Source organism: Prionailurus bengalensis, chromosome E2 (genome assembly GCF_016509475.1).
Source record: "Prionailurus bengalensis isolate Pbe53 chromosome E2, Fcat_Pben_1.1_paternal_pri, whole genome shotgun sequence".
NCBI lineage: Eukaryota > Metazoa > Chordata > Mammalia > Carnivora > Felidae > Prionailurus > Prionailurus bengalensis.
Genome location: NC_057352.1, coordinates 44,563,279 through 44,581,019, shown reverse-complemented (window position 1 = coordinate 44,581,019; position 17,741 = coordinate 44,563,279). Strand labels below are relative to the sequence as shown.

At 47.6% G+C, this 17,741-nt stretch overlaps 1 protein-coding gene across 1 annotated transcript in view; it reads right to left on the bottom strand.

The window, feature by feature from the left end:
* CDH1 (cadherin 1) overlaps positions 1-11,510 on the bottom strand; it is an 82,038-nt gene extending 70,528 nt beyond the window's left edge. The window contains exons 1-2 of the mRNA XM_043600934.1: positions 11,341-11,510; positions 10,341-10,455 (exon numbers count right to left, since the gene is read on the bottom strand). Of these exons, the coding sequence (XP_043456869.1) occupies positions 10,341-10,455; positions 11,341-11,388 (163 nt within the window). The 5' untranslated portion in view covers positions 11,389-11,510. The remainder of the gene's footprint in view (positions 1-10,340; positions 10,456-11,340) is intronic.
* Between the last annotated feature and the right edge of the window lie 6,231 nt (positions 11,511-17,741).

The window sequence follows — 17,741 nt, the reverse complement described above, 5'->3', positions numbered from 1 at the left end:
CCCTCCCCCTGAGACCTTGAGAGCAGGAGTTACCCATCCCCTTCACTTGGTCAATCGCAGACCATCTGGTTGGCTGTCTTTTCCTGCCGTGAGGGGCACGGGCTTTGCTGTGCTCTGGAGTCCAAAAGCCACCAGAACATACCTCCAGGCTCTCCAGTTTCCTGTCGGCATGAGCTGCACTATCTTACAGCCTCTCAGAGCCACAACAGTCACTTCTCACTGGTTGTTGTGAGGTCTGAAGGGGAGAGACAGCATATGGAAGCAATGCTGTTTACGGGAATGCAGGTTGAAACAATAATGATTCTTTCTGAGAGACAGAGAGCATGCGTGTGCGTGCAAGTGGTGGAAGGGCATAGAGAGAGAAAGAGAGAGAGAATCCCAAGCGAGCTCCATGCTGACAGTGCAGAGCCAAACTTGGGGCCAGGTGAGATCCTGGAGATCGTGACCTGAGCCGAAATCAAGAGTCGGTCACTTAACTGACCGAGTGAGCCACCTAGGTGCTCCAATAATGATTTTTTGGTAAGTATGTCTCAACTATTGCATGGGACATACTAATAAAAAATTAATCACTGTGTATCTGAAATTCAAATATAAATAAGTGTCTGTATTTTTATTTGCTAAATCTGGCAACTGTGCCCATTAGGCAAACCCTAAGTACTTCCTGAAGGCAGGGTAATGTATCTTACATAAATTGCCATATAGTACCTTCTCAATACTCATCAATCAGATGGACTTTGGAGTTGTGAGATTTCTCTCTTGGCCATGAGCTGCTAATTAAGTCGGCTTTAAATTTTTGTCTTGGGAGTTTTTTGCATCTCACAGCAAATTCCTTCCAGGCTTCTGTGCATTGCCAACATCTGGAAGAATGGATACCAGGTCTTGAACAATTAATGGCCTTGAAGGATGCTGCAGATACCCAGGAAGGTGTTGGGTGTGTCTGGGAGTCTTGCTCAAGGAAGGTGTTACCCAGACAATAGGAAACCCAACAGATGGCCCTGGCTGGCTCAGGTATCTGTTTAGATTTTGATCTGGTGCTTCCTTACACCAAGAAGTGTGGGCAGAAATGGCTCCTCTGACCTTTAGACTCTAGACTGCAAGCTGTTTTGTGACAAGACAATTAGGTAAGGTTACACCAGAGGTGTGCAGGGCTCCGAGAAGCTGGAGAGGGCCAAGTTGAGACACATGCCCTGTGAACGTCCCCTCCTCCTCATGTCCTTCTATGGCTCACACTGACAAAGTTCTAGCTTTTCTTAAATACAAAAACCACCCTGGGATATCTCCTAAATACAAAAAATATATAGGTCTACACACACACACACACACACACACACACTCTGAAACCGCATTTATTCATTCAACAAATACCTGTTAAGCACCTATTATATGCTAGGCACTGCTCTAGACACAATACAGCCAGTAAAATATACAAGATGAAATTCCCTGGCCTCCTGGGTGGCTCAGTTGGTTAAGTGTCCACCTTCAGCTCAGGTCATGATCTCACAGTTGGCGAGTTCGAGCCCCATGTCAAGCTCTGTGCTGACAGCTTGGAGCCTGCAGCCTGCTTCAGAGTCTGTGTCTCCCTCTCTCTCTGCCCCTCCCCCACTAATATTCTGTCTTTCTCTCCCTAAAAACTAATAAACATTAAAAAAAAATTTTTTTTAAGAAAATGGACAGGAGATGGGGTGCCTGGGTGGCTCAGTCGGTTAAGCGGCCGACTTCAGCTCAGGTCATGAGCTTGCGGTCCGTGAGTTCGAGCCCCGCGTCGGGCTCTGTGCTGACAGCTCGGAGCCTGGAGCCTGTTTCCGATTCTGTGTCTCCCTCTCTCTCTGACCCTCCCCTGTTCATGCTCTGTCTCTGTCTCAAAAATGAATAAACGTTAAAAAAAAAAATTTAAAAAAAATGGACAGGAGAAATAAGTGGAATACATAGCATGCTAGATGGTGAAAAGTGCTACAGAGGAAAATAAGGCAAAAAAGGAAGGGGAGTGCAAGAAGGAGTAACTATCTTAAATAGGGGCTCAAGAAAGGGTTCACTGAGAGGGTGACATGTAGGCAAAAACATGGACCTAAATGAGTGAGCCATGAGAGACACCTGGATAGCTCAATCAGTAGAGTATGTGACTCTTGATCTTGGGGTCGTGAGTTCAAGCCCTACATTAGGCATACAACTTACTTAAAAATAAAGTAAGTGAGTGAGCCATGCAGGTATCAGAAAAGTATAATTGACAGCAGCAATAGCCAGTGCAAAGACCCAGGGGTACAAGTGTGCCTGGTGTGTTTCTAGGTAGAGTCAGGAAGAATTGATAGCAAGAAGTAAGGGGTAGGGGAAGTGTTTGGGGGTGGGGGGCAGATCACGGAGGCCTTACATGTCATAGAAAGGACTTTGACTTACATTCTCTGTGAAATGAGGAACCACTGGCCAACTCTGATTTTTAAGTTAATTTTTCTTAAGTATATTTGACAGACATTTTATTGATTTCAGGCATGCAATACACTATTCACTATTTGTATTAACTTAAATTTTCTTTCTTTCTTCCTTTCAGTAGGCTTCATGCCCAGCACAGAGCCCAACAAAGGGCTTGAACTCATAATCCTGAGATCAAGACCTGAGCTGAGATCAAGAGTTGAACACGTAACTGACAGAGCTACCCAGGAACTCCTCAAATTTTAAAAACCATCACTGGTGGCTGCTGGATGGAGAAAAGACTGCTGGGGTAGGGGTAGAGGAGAATGACCTAAGATGCTCTCCAACAGCCTTCAGGAGAACTCTCCTGGGAACAGAGAAGGTGTAGAAGTGTGTCTGAATGCCAAACCACAGAAACAGGTGTTCTCCGTAGCCTTCAACTTGCCCAGGTACCATAAATCTGAAAGGATTTCAGCTTGTTACACGTTTTCCTAATTACAAGGCCCACTAATTATTATCTAGGCCTTGGCCAATTATCCCACGGGGGCCTGTGCTGGCCACCGTTTATGATTTTGCTCATGGTGAACAGGTTCAACCTTTCCAGACAGGCCCCATTAGATTTCAGCAGTAATGCCTGAGCTCACAGGGATCCAGGCCCAGATCTCTCCCGCACCTTGAAAAAGTCCCAGTTTGGTGGGGGAGGGAACACTTGGGTGGCTCAGTTGGTTAAGCATTCTGACTTCAGCTCATGTTGTGATCTTGGGATTAGTGGATTCGAGCCCCACATCGGGCTCTGTGCTGACAGCTCAGAGCCTGGAGCCTGCTTCAGATTCTGTGTCTCCCTCTCTCTCTGCCCCTCTCCCAGTCACATTCTGTTTCTCTCTCAAAAATAAACATTAAAAAAATATCTTTTTTAAGTCCCAGTTGGAACCTCATTATACTACAGTTTCCCTCCCAAGCTCTAATTCTCAATGCCAATAGAATTGCATTTTCAGGGACTCAGAAAGTTGAAGACAGAGAGTAAAAGAAGTGAGGTTCATGGATGCCTGGGTGGCTCAGTTAAGGGTCTGACTTTAGCTCACGTCATGATCTCATCGTTCGTGGGTTCGAGCCCCGCATCGGGCTCTGTGCTAACAGCTCAGAGCCTGGATCTTGCTTCAGATTCTGTGTCTCCCTCTCTCTCTGCTCCTTCCCTGCTCACACTCTGTCTCTCACAGATTAGAGAGAGAGAGAGAGAGAGAGAAAGAAAGGCGGTTCAGCTAGCATTTATTTGGAAGTGAAGGTAACAGGCAAACAGGCTAGAAGTTACCCACCCATATAAGACAAAAGAGGCCCTTCAAAAGCAAAAGAAGATGAATTCCAGCATCACAGTTAAAATCAGTGAGACACAAAAGGTATAAAGACATCTTTTCCAAGGAGAAGGCGGGAATTCCTTTCCCTCAGAAAGGGGACTCAGCTTCCACTGGAGATGCAGTTTGGCAACAAGGCAGATGAGGGGCACAATGAGGGCACAAGTCTTAGAAGATTCAAGTGCAGGACTGGAGCCCCAGCTCTGCCACTTCCTGGGTCGGGGTGGGAAGGAGACTTTCTCAATATATATATATATATATATATATATATATATATACACACACACACACACACACACACACACACATATTTTTTTTTTTTTACTATATATTTTTAACCAAGTGAATGATTTCTACTAAAAGAAAAGGAAGGAATGAAAGGAAAAAAAAAAAGAATAGAAAGAGAAAACCCGGGGCCCCTGGCTGGCTCCGTTGGTGGAGCATGCGACTCTTGATCTCACAGTCATGCACCCAAGCCCCACATTGGGCATAGAGATTCCTTAAACAACAAAGTAAACCCTCTATTACCTGCAGACTAAAGTCCAAGGCCCTGCGACAGCCTGGTTGTGGTCTACACCTAGGCACTCTCTTCCTGGGACCATCTCCTGCAAGCACAGCTCCAGCCTGACTCCTTCATGCCCCGCCATGCCTTTGGGCACCCCGTTTCCCATACCTGGAGAGTCTGTTCACCTCTGGCTGGCTGGACCTTATCACTCACCAAAGCCCAGCAGGTAAAACTGAGCGCTCATTGAATCCTCTGAACATTTTCCCACCGCAGAGCCCTTCTCAGAATGTACTGAAATTACCCCCTGCAAGGGTCTCAGAGATTTCTGGAATCTCCCTGAGATCGAAGGCTGGGTCTTAAGTCAGTGCCCCAAGCAATAGGTGTATGGTGGGGAGGCAGCTACTTCTCTGGGTCCCCCATTCCCACCCCATGTGCCCCACCCCACACCCACAGAGCACTCCTTTGCCAGCATGGCAGAAGGACCAGCCTTATCCCTTCCAGATCAAGGGTGCCCTTGGATCCCTGGCCTCAGGCTGAACGAGATGTTCATACCCCACTGGCACCAGGTATTTACTCATCAAACATTGTGACCTAGCTACTGGAGTTGTCCAGGACAACAAATCTGGTGGCAGCAGACACCTGGGGAGCTTTAAAAACTACCATGTCCAGATCTCCACTCTCAGAAACTGTAGTTCAGTGATGTGCAGGAGGGCAAATGTGCATCTTTGAAGTGTTCCAGGTGATCCCACACGAAGCCATGCAGGTAACCCATACTCTCAGGAGCTAGGGCGGAGCATTTCTGGCAATGGGAAAACACACAGTATCCTACAGCATGTGTATTATAAAATAATTTAAATTTTTTAAAGATTTTAACTAATCTTTACACCCAGCGTGGGGCTCAAACTCACAACCCAAAAGGGCACCTTTGTCGAACAAGCATCTGACTCTTGGTTTCAGCTCAGGTTGTGATCTCCCGATGGTGAGAGTGCGAGTCGTATTCTCTCTCTCTCTCTCTCTCTCTCTCTCTCTCTCTCTCCTGTCTCTCTCTCCTGTCTCTCTCTCTCTCAAAATAAATAAATAAACAAACAAAAACCCACTTACAACCCCGAGATCAAAAGTCTACCTCCGTACTCTACTGATTGAGCCAGCCGGGTGTCCCATGAAATAATTTTAAAAACCAGGCAGAAGCTGACAAGTTCAGGGTCATCTTGTTGTCCCACCCCCAGCTACTCCTTGCCCCACCCCTCCCACTCCATCTGCAAACAATATTCACAAGCAGGTCCACAGGCAGCCCCACCGCGGAGTCTGCTGGCAGAGGCAAACAAGAAGACTGTCACCAAATTCCCTCTCCTAGCAAAGGGCACTTTGGTCTGTCACTGTTTGCAGAGCAGTATTTGCTTTAACACAGAAGCGGGGAGAGTGAGGAAACTGGTTTGGCTGGTTTACGGGGTGGGAAGGAGCACAGGGAAAAGTTCTGAACCACAGGTAAAACACATGGGAGAGACGCAAGCAGAAGGCACCAAATACTTCGGGGCTTTAATATTTAATATTCATTGAGCACCTGGTACTGTTAGGCCCACTTTACAGATGAGGAAACTAAGGATTAGAGGATAAGGTCCTTGGCCGACCTCCCCTCAGGTGGCAAGGGACATTCCCTGGGTTTCAATCTAGGCAGTGTGACTCAAGAACCTTCTAAATGATGGAAATATGCCACCAGAGCCTTGGCAGGGGGGGTGGAGGATTAGATGCAGAGAAGAGGAAGGAAGGCGAAGAGGAAATGTGTAAAAACAAGGTGGCTAAAGCCCTCTGGACAGCAGCAAGCATGAGCTCAAGTGTATGAAAGATAAAGTTGAAGTAGCAAGAGAGAGAGGCAGAGAAAGGACGAAAGGCCACCACAGGAATTTCTTTCAATTGACCAAAGATGAAAAACACTTAAAAATGGCTGCCTTTCCCCTTCCAGATTCAGGTTTGAGGGCTCCCGCCTCTGCCCTCTGGCATTCAGAAGGAAGCACTCAGCACGCTGTGATCCTGGGACACACTTATGGGGCAGCCCAGCTTCTAGAAGCACAGACTGGGCGTGCAGTGCTCACGTGCATCTTAGAAGGTTCTGACAACTCTTCTGGTCCATTTAGATCTAGGACGGGCCTGAGGCCAAAGAATTTGAGAGGGGGAAAAAATAAGCCAATATATGAGGGGTAATAAACATTCATTCATTTCTTCAAAATAATATTTGAGTGCCTACTCTGTGCTAAGAATATGAGGCACCATTTAATATTTCCTGTTTCTTTACATCATCTCTCTTCTTTACGTTCAGCCCAGATCTGCTTTATTAATTACTGTAACCCCAGAGTCTAGCCCAGTGCTGGCACTCTTACTTGTTGGCTAGCCAAATTAAAACAAACATGCCTTTTAATCCTCACAACAAACCGCTAAGTACTACTACCCCCCCCCCCCATTTCACAGGTGGAGAAACTGAGACCCAATCAAATAAAGTGTTTTACCCAATGTCACATAGCTAGGAGCTGAAAGACAAACCTGGACCATTGATGTGCTTACTCACAAACTCTCCTGACCAGCCATACAGACTTCATTCCCCTCCTTGAAGGCCTAAAGCCCTAAAAAGAGATGGGAGTTGAGGCAGAGTAGAAACTCAAAGTCTGAATTGTGACAGGTGCCTCTCGGGGATTTTAGGATTTTGGCAGCTCCTGGGAGATGTGAGAGGTGATTGCTTCAGCGTCTGGCTTATCTGGGGTTACACTTGGAAGGGAATGTGTAACAGACACCAAGGTGAGCATTTCGGAAGAAAAGTCTCACCCAATAAAAAGCTCCAGAGAGCAAACAGGGATTTCCATAACCATCTGGCAGAGGCAGGACAGGTCCGGCAGGCAGGCCCCAGGGGGAGCAGCAGCCAGACTTCCTTACATAGCCTTGCAGGGCCCAGGACCTGGGAGGACCCAGATCTCCTTCCCCGGTGAGCTTGACATTAACCTTTGTCACAGATGTGAGTAATCATGAACTGAGTGAGTTTGAGGGACAGGGGAGTGGGTGTCTGATGATGTAAGGAGATTCCCAAAGCAGGTTTCCGTATTTGTTTTTTTTTTAAGCCCAGTTTAATTAGGAGGCCTGCACCCTGTTTCTACCACCTTTCAGCACATCTTTTAGAAAGGGGGAAATGGATGTATTTAATCCACACAAGTGGGTGCTTGTGAGCTAGGTCAATCCATCAAGGAGCCAGAGCTCAAACCCAAAACAGAAGCCCTGTACACCTGAAACCAGGTGGTGAAGCAAAGCAAGAAGCCATTGGTTTCCAAGCCTGTCTGCTTTTTGCAGCTTACCCCTCAATCAACTTAAAGCTGAAGGCAATATGAAATAGCCGGGGTTTCTCAAACCAGTTTATGCCGGAAAAAAGAAAAATTCTCAAACTCTAGAGAACCAGTTTAAAGTTGTTTGTTTTTTAAAACATTCTCTATTCTAGAACCTGGAGAGTTACCAAAGACATAAATTCAAGGCCAAGGCCGTGGGGTCGTCCATCTCACAGAGCACAACAATCACCCCAGCAAACCACTCCAGGGTCCCCTGAGTTTGGTCAAACCCTATTCGTGACACCCTATGGCAAACGGTGGACAAAAAGCAACAGGTTCCTTATTTTCAAACTCCCGTGAAGCGAATATTTAAACCTGGTGCTAATGTCACATCCTTCCACTTCCCTGGAGGGTCCAAAGAGAGTGAGGCCACCACCCTAAATCCTAACTGCCTTTTTAAGTCACGAAGCCAGTCTTCTAAGGTCACATGTGTGATTTTACCAGAAGGGCACTTCCGTCCTGGGGTAATTCCACACTGGACTCGGAGGAAGGTCTAAACGGTAAAATGTCAGCAAATCTGCTGATGGGACGGGTCTTGGACATAAAGGACACTGAACCCAGCCACACAGGCGGCTTTCAGAAGCTGCCTCTCCCACCAAGCTCACCACCACAGGCCTCTCTCCACTTCCCACCTGTTGTGACCCATCTCCATCACCACCTCCTCCTGTTCTCGGGGTCCTGCTATATCAACACCTCTGCTCTCTCAGGCACACAGGGAAGACAACGTTTACTGCACAATGGACACTAATTCTCCAAACACCTCTTTTTTTGAAATGATTGAGAGGGGGAGAGAACAGGACAAAGACCAGCTGTGGATCTCTGAACAGATTACTAAATTTCTTTACGTTTCAATTTCCTCCCCTGCAAAATAAAAATAACAGTGCCTACCCTCATAAGATTCTTCGGAATAGATATATTTTTTAATGTTTATTTTTGAGAGCAAGAGTGCAAGTGGGGGAGGGGCAGAGAGGGAGAGCAGGCTCCACACTGACAGCACAGAGCTGGATGGGAGGCTCAAACCCACAAACTAGGGAATCATGACTTGAGCCAAAGTCAGACGCTTAAGCGACTGAACCACCTAGGCGCCCCAGTTCTTGGGAATATTAAGTGGGATAAAATCGAGCACTTGCCCCAGAGTCTGGTTCAAAAGGAATAGGCTGCTATTAATAATAATGGTAATATTTATATTATTATGCAATAATATTCTTGGTTAGACCAAGAGCTTGTCTGGGGAGGAGGGGTGCAGGAGTGATAAAAGCAGACTAACTCACATCTGGACTTACCAAAAGCCTTGGTACGGGAAAACAAAGTGACCGGCGCTTGTCTTGGAACACCCCCATATACATAGGCACACCCCCAATTTCTAACTCCTGCCCCAATCTTCAAGGCCGGGTCAACTTTGCCTCCTCCAAGAAGCCAGCAGCCCTCACTGCCAACTGATACTCATCAAAACATCCCACACCACCCACATTCTTTGGCACCTGAATGCCCATGTCCCACAGTGCCCTCTAAGCGGGTCCTGGGGCATTCTCCATAATCTGCTGGAACGTGAAATACCAACAGCAGGCTGGAGTGTCTCCATATCTCTTCAATTCATTCCTGAGTTACCCAGCACAGGGCTGGGCAAGCTGTCAACCATCGACTAATGGTGGACCCACTGCAAAATCAGACACTTCCTTTCTCACTTCATAGAAAGCTCCACACAACACAGGCAGGCCTCAGAAAACCAAGTATGTTTAATCAATGGAGCTGCAGTTTCTCTGTTTGGGTGGGGGTGGGGGGGCGGGAGGGAATGCCACCCACTATTGGAACAACTTCCAAAATTCAAACAATTTTCACACAACAGTGTGATTGCTCAAGTTTTCATGTGGCCAAAGATTGGAAGAATAAACGCAGTGAATTTCCTCAGGGGAATTGTGGGTGATTTCTCATTTTAAAAAGTGTCTCTTTTATACTTATGATACTTGCTCAATCAACTGAAATCAAGAGGAAGAAATCGTTTGGTAGGAAATAAGCATCTGGGAATCAATGAAACCAGAAGAGAAACCAAGCTTCCCTTGCTCTCTCATTTCTGGGCAACAGTGAAATAAAGCTAACTCTAGAATCCTGATTATCACAGTGATAAGGCCCAGAAGTACATTGTGTGTGTTTTCATTCCTGAGTCACAGCTACTGGTTTTTTGGTTTTTTTTTTAAACCATTATTCATTGGGGGAATAGTAAGTGTATCAAAATGTTTTCATCTCTTTGAGCAAGTCATCCCAGTCATCCCAGAGATGGCACCTCAGTCATCCCAGAGATGGTGCAGAATGGGGCCTGGGAATCAGTCCTAGTTCAAATTCCTGCTTGGCAGACCTGGGGCAAGTGGACTCCACCCTCTGAGCCTCCGTTTGCTCATCTGCAAAACGGGAATTACTGCCGCCCCTCACCCCACACATCAGGTTTTAGCAGCCTGAAATGACAGACTCTCAAGTGGTCAGGACAATTTGACACACATTAAAGGCCTCTAAAAAATGCCCCCCCCCCAACATAATTACCAATACCATAGCTCTCTCAATCACAGTAAAAGTTTAGATCGTTACATCTGTGTAAATTCCAAAGGGGTGCCATTTGAGCCAGGAAAAAAGGATTTGCGCAGTCCAGCCCAGAGCCGTGGGAGCAATTTCTCGGACCCTTCCCACTCCCACCGCACCCAGCTCGGGACCCCAGCAGTACGTCCTCACCTCTGCCCAGGACTCGGCCTCTCTCCAAATGTCGACGGGGCACGGTGAACGTGTAGCTGTCGGCGCCAAAGCCAGGACGGCAGGGCTCGGGCTCCTGGCAGAGCCCTGATATGACCTGGAGTAGGGGAAAGGTATGGAACCAGGGTGATCGGGGGAGGGGGGTTCCCCCCGGCGAGGAGGGGTCGCCTCCTGCCCACACCGAAACCAACCGCGCCGCCCCTCCCTTGCTCCCAGCGTCGGCCTGTGGGAGGGATCCACCCTCACCCCCAACCCCCAGGGCAGGCAGCCACGCCAAACTCTTTCATTCCGAAACTTGCTGCCGCAAAGCTCCCAGGTACTCCCGGGAGAGGGGGGCTGCTGGGTCAACCTCCTCCCGACCAACCACTCCTTTCTTTGCATTCTCCTTTTTAATTTCACTAGAGGCAACTTTACTGTTCCCCACTTCACTTTCCTTATGCTGGGAACACTCCCACTCCTAAGTCTAGTTCCTCACACCGAGGGGCGCCCCAACACCTTTTGAGCCCTTTATTAACCCACGGCGCCCCAAACCTGTTTACGAGCCTTTCTTTATAGGCAAGTGCTTTTATTTCTGTTGATTTCCCTTTCCTTACCTCAGGGGTCATCTCCACTACTCCTGGCTCCCCCGACTTGCAGCGGGACTCCCCTTTTCTGTACCCCGGCCCCCACCCTGCCCCACGCCCCCCACTGCCCGCCCCCAGCCTCTACCGCCGCCAGCTCGGAGTCCCCAGAGCCCGCAGCGAGGCTCGCCCCCCCACCTCCAGTATTTGCGCGAGGGAGTGGGCAAAGCCACGCGCTCTCCACCCGCACCCGCTCCCACTCCCACCTCCGTGGAGCCCAGAGCGCGGCGCAGCTTCCAGGCCATTCCTGGACCTAAACTTTCTTGGAAGAAGAGGGGACGAGAGGAGAGAGAGGAACGGGGCCGGGCGCGTGATGGTGGGGCCGGAAGGCGTCCCCCGCAAAACCAAGGGACGCGACGTACCTGTAGCAGCAGCAGGAGCGCGGAGACGCTACGGAACGGAGGGCCCATGGCGGGCCGGGCAGAGGTCGGGTCGGGCTGGGTCCCGCGGAGCTTGGCCGGGCTAGAGTACGGCAGGACTTCCGCGAACCCACAGGTGCTCTGCGGTTCCCGACGCCACTGAGCCGGGCAGCGTCGCGGCCGCCAGGTGAGCCTGGAAGGCACCGCCCCCCACAGCGCTGATTGGCTGAGGGTACACCTGCGGGCCGCAGCCAATGAGCGGCGCGGCTGGGTCTCGGCTTCCCCCGCGGGCTGGGGGCGGTAGGCCCGCCCCTGACCCCGCCTCGCAGCCTCCAGCCGACCGGGTGACCGGCCGGCCAGCGATGGATTGCTAGTCCGGGTAGGGAATAGGGGCTCCAGGATTCCTGTTCCCACCAAATTCCCTCCCAGCCGCGCGGTGGCTCACTAACACCTGGGGGCAGAAAGGACTTCTCTCTTTATCGGGGCCTGTCTTCTTAACTGCAGATCTCCACAGGTTCGTGAGTGTACAAATCAATCCACTGGGCAGGACCTACCTTTCAAGTCTGTTTCTCCACCCTCCAAATGGGAATACTAATCACAAAATCCTCCCTATGTTGTTGTGAGGTTGCCAACCAATTAATAAAACCAATGTTTTGGGGCGCCTGGCTGGCTCCCTCGGTAGAACATCTTGATCTCAAGGTCGTGCGCTCAAATCCCACATGGGGCATGGAGCCTACTTTAAAAAAATAAATAAATAAATAAATGAAAATAAATAAGGGGCAACTGGGTGGCTCTGTCGGCTCTTAGTTTGGGCTCAGGTCATGATCTCACAGTTTTGTGAGTTCCAGCCCCGCATGGGGTTCTGCCCTGACAAGTGCTGAGCCTGCTTGGGATTCTCTCTCTCTCTCCCTCCCTCTCTCTCTCTCTCTCTCTGCCCCTCCCCAAGTCGTGCTGTCTCTGTCTGTCTTGCAAATAAACAAACAAACAAACAAACAAATAAATAAGACCAATGTTTCCTGCACCATAAAAGCTCTATACAGATGTGAAGGATAAGGATAACAATAGCAACAACAATAGGTGCAGAGCATTGAAAGGTACTGAGCCAGGCTCTATGCCAAGCATTTAACATTGACCCTCTCACTTAATATCATCTCCAAAACAGCCCAAGAGCTTTTATTATTCTCATTTGCTAAGCAACTGAGGCATAAACATTTGGAGGCAAGGAGGTGAGGGAGGTGCTCTGATTCCAGGACCCTTCTTTCTATCAGCTTCACCGCGTGTAGACCCCAGATTGTCTTGGAGCTAGAGCTGGAGTTTTCAATCTGTCCTTTTTTTTTTTTTTTTTTTTTTAATGTTTGAGAGAGGTAAAGAAAGAGAGAGTGTGAGTGGTTGGAGGGGCAGAGAGAGAGGGAGAGAGAATCCTAAGCAGGCTCTGAGCTGTCAGCACATAGCCCTATGTGCTCTCACAAAGCTGGAGATCCTGACCTGAGCCAAAATCAAGAGTCGGATGCCTAACCAAGTGAGCCACTCAGGTGCCCCTCAATCTGTCTTTTAATGTTGACCTGGAAGAGACCATTTAAAGATCATCCAAACCTGTTATTTGCAAATAACTTTCTTTTTTTTTTAATGTTTATTTATTTTTGAGAGAGAGAGACAAGAGTGTGAGCCGGGGAGGGGCAGAGAGACAGAGAGAGAGACAGAATCCAAAGCAGGCTCCAGGCTCAGAGCTGTCAGCACAAAGCCCAAGGCAGGGCTCTGGCTCGTGAACTTGAAGATCATGACTTGAGCCGTAGTTGGACACTTAAGCAATTGAGCCACCCAGGCACCTCTGCAAATAACTTTCAATGTCCCATAGCAAGTTAACGTCAAAGCCAAGACTAGAACCTGAGATCTCCAGATCCCTAGTTTGGGGCTCTTAACACCACGCTCTTGCCACCACTGTCTTCTCTAGAGAATTCTGTCCTTAGTGAAATAATTTTAGGGTAAAAAAAAGAACAGACATGCAAACGTTAGGTCAGATAGCTTCCCTGTCCGACTGCCAGAGGCCAGCCGTGTCAGTGTGCTTTGGCTACCCTGACAAGGACACTATGTTTCCCTTCACCCTCCTAAGCACAGTCAGAACTACAAAACAGTGTGGAGTCAGCCGCTCACCAGCGGTAGGACTTTGGGCAACTCGATGCTCTCATCTGTATAAATGGGTCGATGGAAGCCATGCAGGAAAATCACTAGGGAATACTTGGCACCAGGTAGCAACTGCTCGGTAAATGTTTGGTGTGGTGGTTGTTCTTTAGGAGGGATCGCCCCGTGTCCCCTTTCCTCACTGGGGAGGCCCCGTTTAGAATACCTCACGCAGACCTAAAGGTGAATCTGAGCTCACCAAGGCTACTTTCTCAGCCCAGAGGAGAGGTATTGTTGCCAACCAAGGCGATCTTTGGAATCAGCCCAGCTCCCCTCCCCCACCCGGCCCCTCAGTTGTAATGGGTTTCCTCACCTGTCCCCACAGTTTTAATGGGTTTCTGAGCACCGGCCCAGGCCATTTGGATTTCTGCATCTTGGCTCTCTCTGCCTCTTAACCCACCAGGAGGCTCATAGAGAAAAGGCTCCAGTATTTCCTTTCCCACTGCGGCTCCTGGCCGACTGTGCATTACACAAGATAATGGAAATACGGAAAGAGGCGTTTCCCCCACGGGGTGGCTTGTCCTTTTCTTTTTTTTTTCTCCCAGTTATGTAAAAATACATATTTTATACCATTGCTCAGCCCAGGGAGCCTTTAGGGCTTTGCTTTTCTCCACCCAGCAGGCCCTGGCCTTGTAACTCTGAAGCGACTCTCATCGACTCTTCCATTACACTCTGATAATTCAATAAAAAGGATTTTAGAAAACAATTAGGGGCAGTGAAGACAGGTCAGCATGATGCTCTCTTCAGACTTCTCAGCAAGTCCTTCAAGCTCCAGGGAACGGTCGTGAAGCACTGCCCGCTCTCAGCTTATTGGAGTGAGGAGGGGACACATGGGGGTTGGAAGTGGAGCACTGAGTGACTGTGGCCCTCAGTGAATTGCCTGTTTCCTCTTCCATTAAAAAGGATGGCCTTTGATCTTAGGCTTATGGAGGCCTCAAATTCCCCCTCTGCCACTAACTGCATAGCATGTCACTTGACCTCTTCTAGTCTCGGCTTCCTCATCCATAAAATGGGGATGCTGGTAGCACTTAATTCACAAGATTCCTGTAAGTGCTCTATAAAGTTAGCTATCAGCACTCTTGGCTCACTACATTCCCTTCCCAGTGCTAGGCAAAATTGTGAGACCTGTGCAGCCTCCCCACCCCACCATTAAAATCTCTTATGCTATCTCTGGCCAAGCTTGGAAAAACTCTTTCAAACAGGCTGGTTAGTCTTTTCAACCCTCCCAGGGATCATTTGCATTTTAAAGAGGGCTCTTGGGTGTGCTCCTTTCAAAAGAATGAGAACTTTGGAGCTAGTAAACTCCACCCAGGGTTCTTAAACTGGTGTCTGTGGATGGGCTTCTGGGAGGGCCATGTACCCTCTGAGATTGTATCCAACCTTGTCAGTACAGGTGGTAAGGTCCACTGCGTTCATTAGCTTCTCAACTGAGGGGAAGAAAAATCAAAATCTTGGAGTTAGATCTCTCTGAAGGCCAGTCCGCTGTTAATGGTAGAATTTCGAGTATCTACAGTGAAAAGAAATGTTGACCAGAGGCCTTGCTGGAGCCGCTCCAGGTGGATGACAGACCCTACCGCCAGTGTTCACTGGGCATCCATCACTGGGACAGCAATAAAGTTTCCTTATTGCAGGGTGTGACTCCGATGAACTTTCATTTCCTGGGTGTCCTCGCCACTGATCGGCCATGAGGCTAATGATTAATTCCTCAGGCACTCTGGTTGCTTTCATCTTCTGGCAAAGCGGTGGTAATACTGGTACTCAGACTGAGAGGGGCACCCCCTCCCCAAGCCTCTCTGACAGGAGCTTAACCCCCCGCTGGCTGGAGAGGAATCCCAGGGAAATTGAAATTGCTAGAAATTCCAGCCAGATCAAGCGCCCAGCACTGTGGAGAGAGGAGGCTCTGTCTTAGGGGCTCCTGGAACCTCTGCTGGGCCAGGCTGCCTGCCAGCACACATGGGAGGGGACTGGATATCCAGCTTCAGCCTCCTGTTAAAATAATGGTAACCGATAGGGGTGCGGCCCTTGCCCTTTGCGGCTCAACCACTCACGTCTGCAAAAAACATTTTTGTTTCAAACACAAAGTAAAGAAGGTAGTATACTGCATACCATGTAGAGTGTAATGAAATACCATGTATCTATCATCTAGGTCCAATCATTATTTTTTGCAATTTTCATAATTTCCTAATTTGTAAACTTTATAGTTGTACCAAGTCTTGTTGCATCTTTCACCCCTCTTTAAAAAAAAAAAAGACTGTTTTACAGCAGTTTTAATAATTAAAAAAATTTTTTAATATTTGTTTATTTTTGAGAGAGAGAATGAACACAAGAGGGGGAGGATCAGAGAGAGAAGGGGACAGAGTATCAGAAGCGGGCTCCATGCTGACAGCAGAGAGCCCAAAGTGGGGCTTGAACTCACCTGAGCTAAAGTTGGATGCTTAACTAACTGAGCCACCCAGGTGCTCCAAAAGCAGTTTTATGTTTACAGCAGATTTGAGAGCAAAGTACAGAGATTTCCTAAATACCCCTTGACACATCCATAGCATCCCCTAACACACCCCACCAGAGTGGTACATTTGTTACAGGTGATGAGCCTACATTGACACTTACAATCACCCAAACTTTACATTACAATTCTATGAGTTTGAACAAATGTCTAACGACCTGTATCCCCCATTATAGACTCACACAGAGTCACTTCACTGCCCTAAAAATCCGATGTGCTCAAAACAAAACAAAACAAAACAAAACAAAACAAAACAAAATCCTCTGTGCTCTGCCTGCCTGTTCATCCCTGCCTCACTGCTAACTCCTGTCAACCACTGATCTTTTCACTGTCTCCATAATTTTGCCTTTTCCAGAATGTCATATAAGTGTTTGGGGGCACAAGTCAACCCCCCCCCCATATGCCATTTTGGCATATCGATTATTTTGAATTATTTAAGAAATAGCCAGTGCAAAAAAGACACTTGGACCCTCCTTTGTCCGCCTGAAAGTAGGAAATAAATCTCCCATGTGAAAGGTACCCTCCCTGTACCAGGAGGTAAATAGACATCCATCCGTATGGTGAGACACAGAGAAGTGAGAGCCAGGGAAGCTTATATAAATAAACCTTGTTAGTTGTACTCATTTACTACCCCAGCCCAAATTCTGTTTAGAATTCCTTATTAATTGGAGCTCCCAACCTAAATTTTCTTTATCCTGTCAATTCCTCACAGATTATATTTCTTCATGTAAAATGTATGAAAGCTCTGTGGGGGATGCCCAGCTGGCTCAGTCAGAAGAGCATGTGACTCCTGATCTCTGGGAGTTCAAGCCCCACACTGGGTGTAAAGATTGCTTAAAATAAATAAAAAAAATTTAAAAAGGGGTGCCTGAGTGGCTCAGTAGGTTAAGCGTTCGTCTTTGGCTCAGGTCAGGATCTCACGGTTTACAAGTGTGAGCCCCGCATTGAGTTCTCTGCTGTCAGCACACAGTCTGCTTCTGATCTTCTGTCACCCTCTCTCTCTGCCCACACCCCACCCCTCTTGTGCTCTCTCCCTCAAACAAACAAACAAACAAACCAATAAACATTAAAAAAAAAACTTAGAAAAAAAAAGCTCTGTAGAAAACAGTATGGAGTTTCCTCAAAAAATCGAAAATAGAATCGGGGCTCCTGGGTGGCTCAGTTGGTTAAGCATCTGACTCTTGATTTCACCTCAAGTCATGATTTCCTGGTCTCCTGATTGTGAGATCAAGCTCCACATCAGGCTCAGAGCTGAGCATGGAGTCTGCTTGGGAATTTCTCTCTCCCTCTCTCTCTCTCTGCCCCTTCCCTGCTCTCTCTCTCTCTAAGTAAATAAATAAACATTTTAAAACATAAAAATAAAAATAGAATCACCATGTGATGTAGTAATTCCACTACAGGGTATTTACCCAAAGGAAATGAAAACATTAGTTCAAAAAGATATATGCTCTACAATAACCAAATTATGCAAGTGTTCCAAGTGTCCACAGATAGATAGATGGATAAAGAAGATGTGGTATATATGCACAACAGAATATTACCCAGCCATTAAAAAGAATGAAATCTTTTCATTTGCAACAACATGTATCTGGAGGGCATAATGCTAAATGGAAATAAGTCAGAGAAAGACAAATACCTTATAATTTCACTCACATGTGGAATTTAAGAAATAACACAAACAAACAAAGAAAAAAAAGACGCAAACAAAAAACCAGACTCTTAA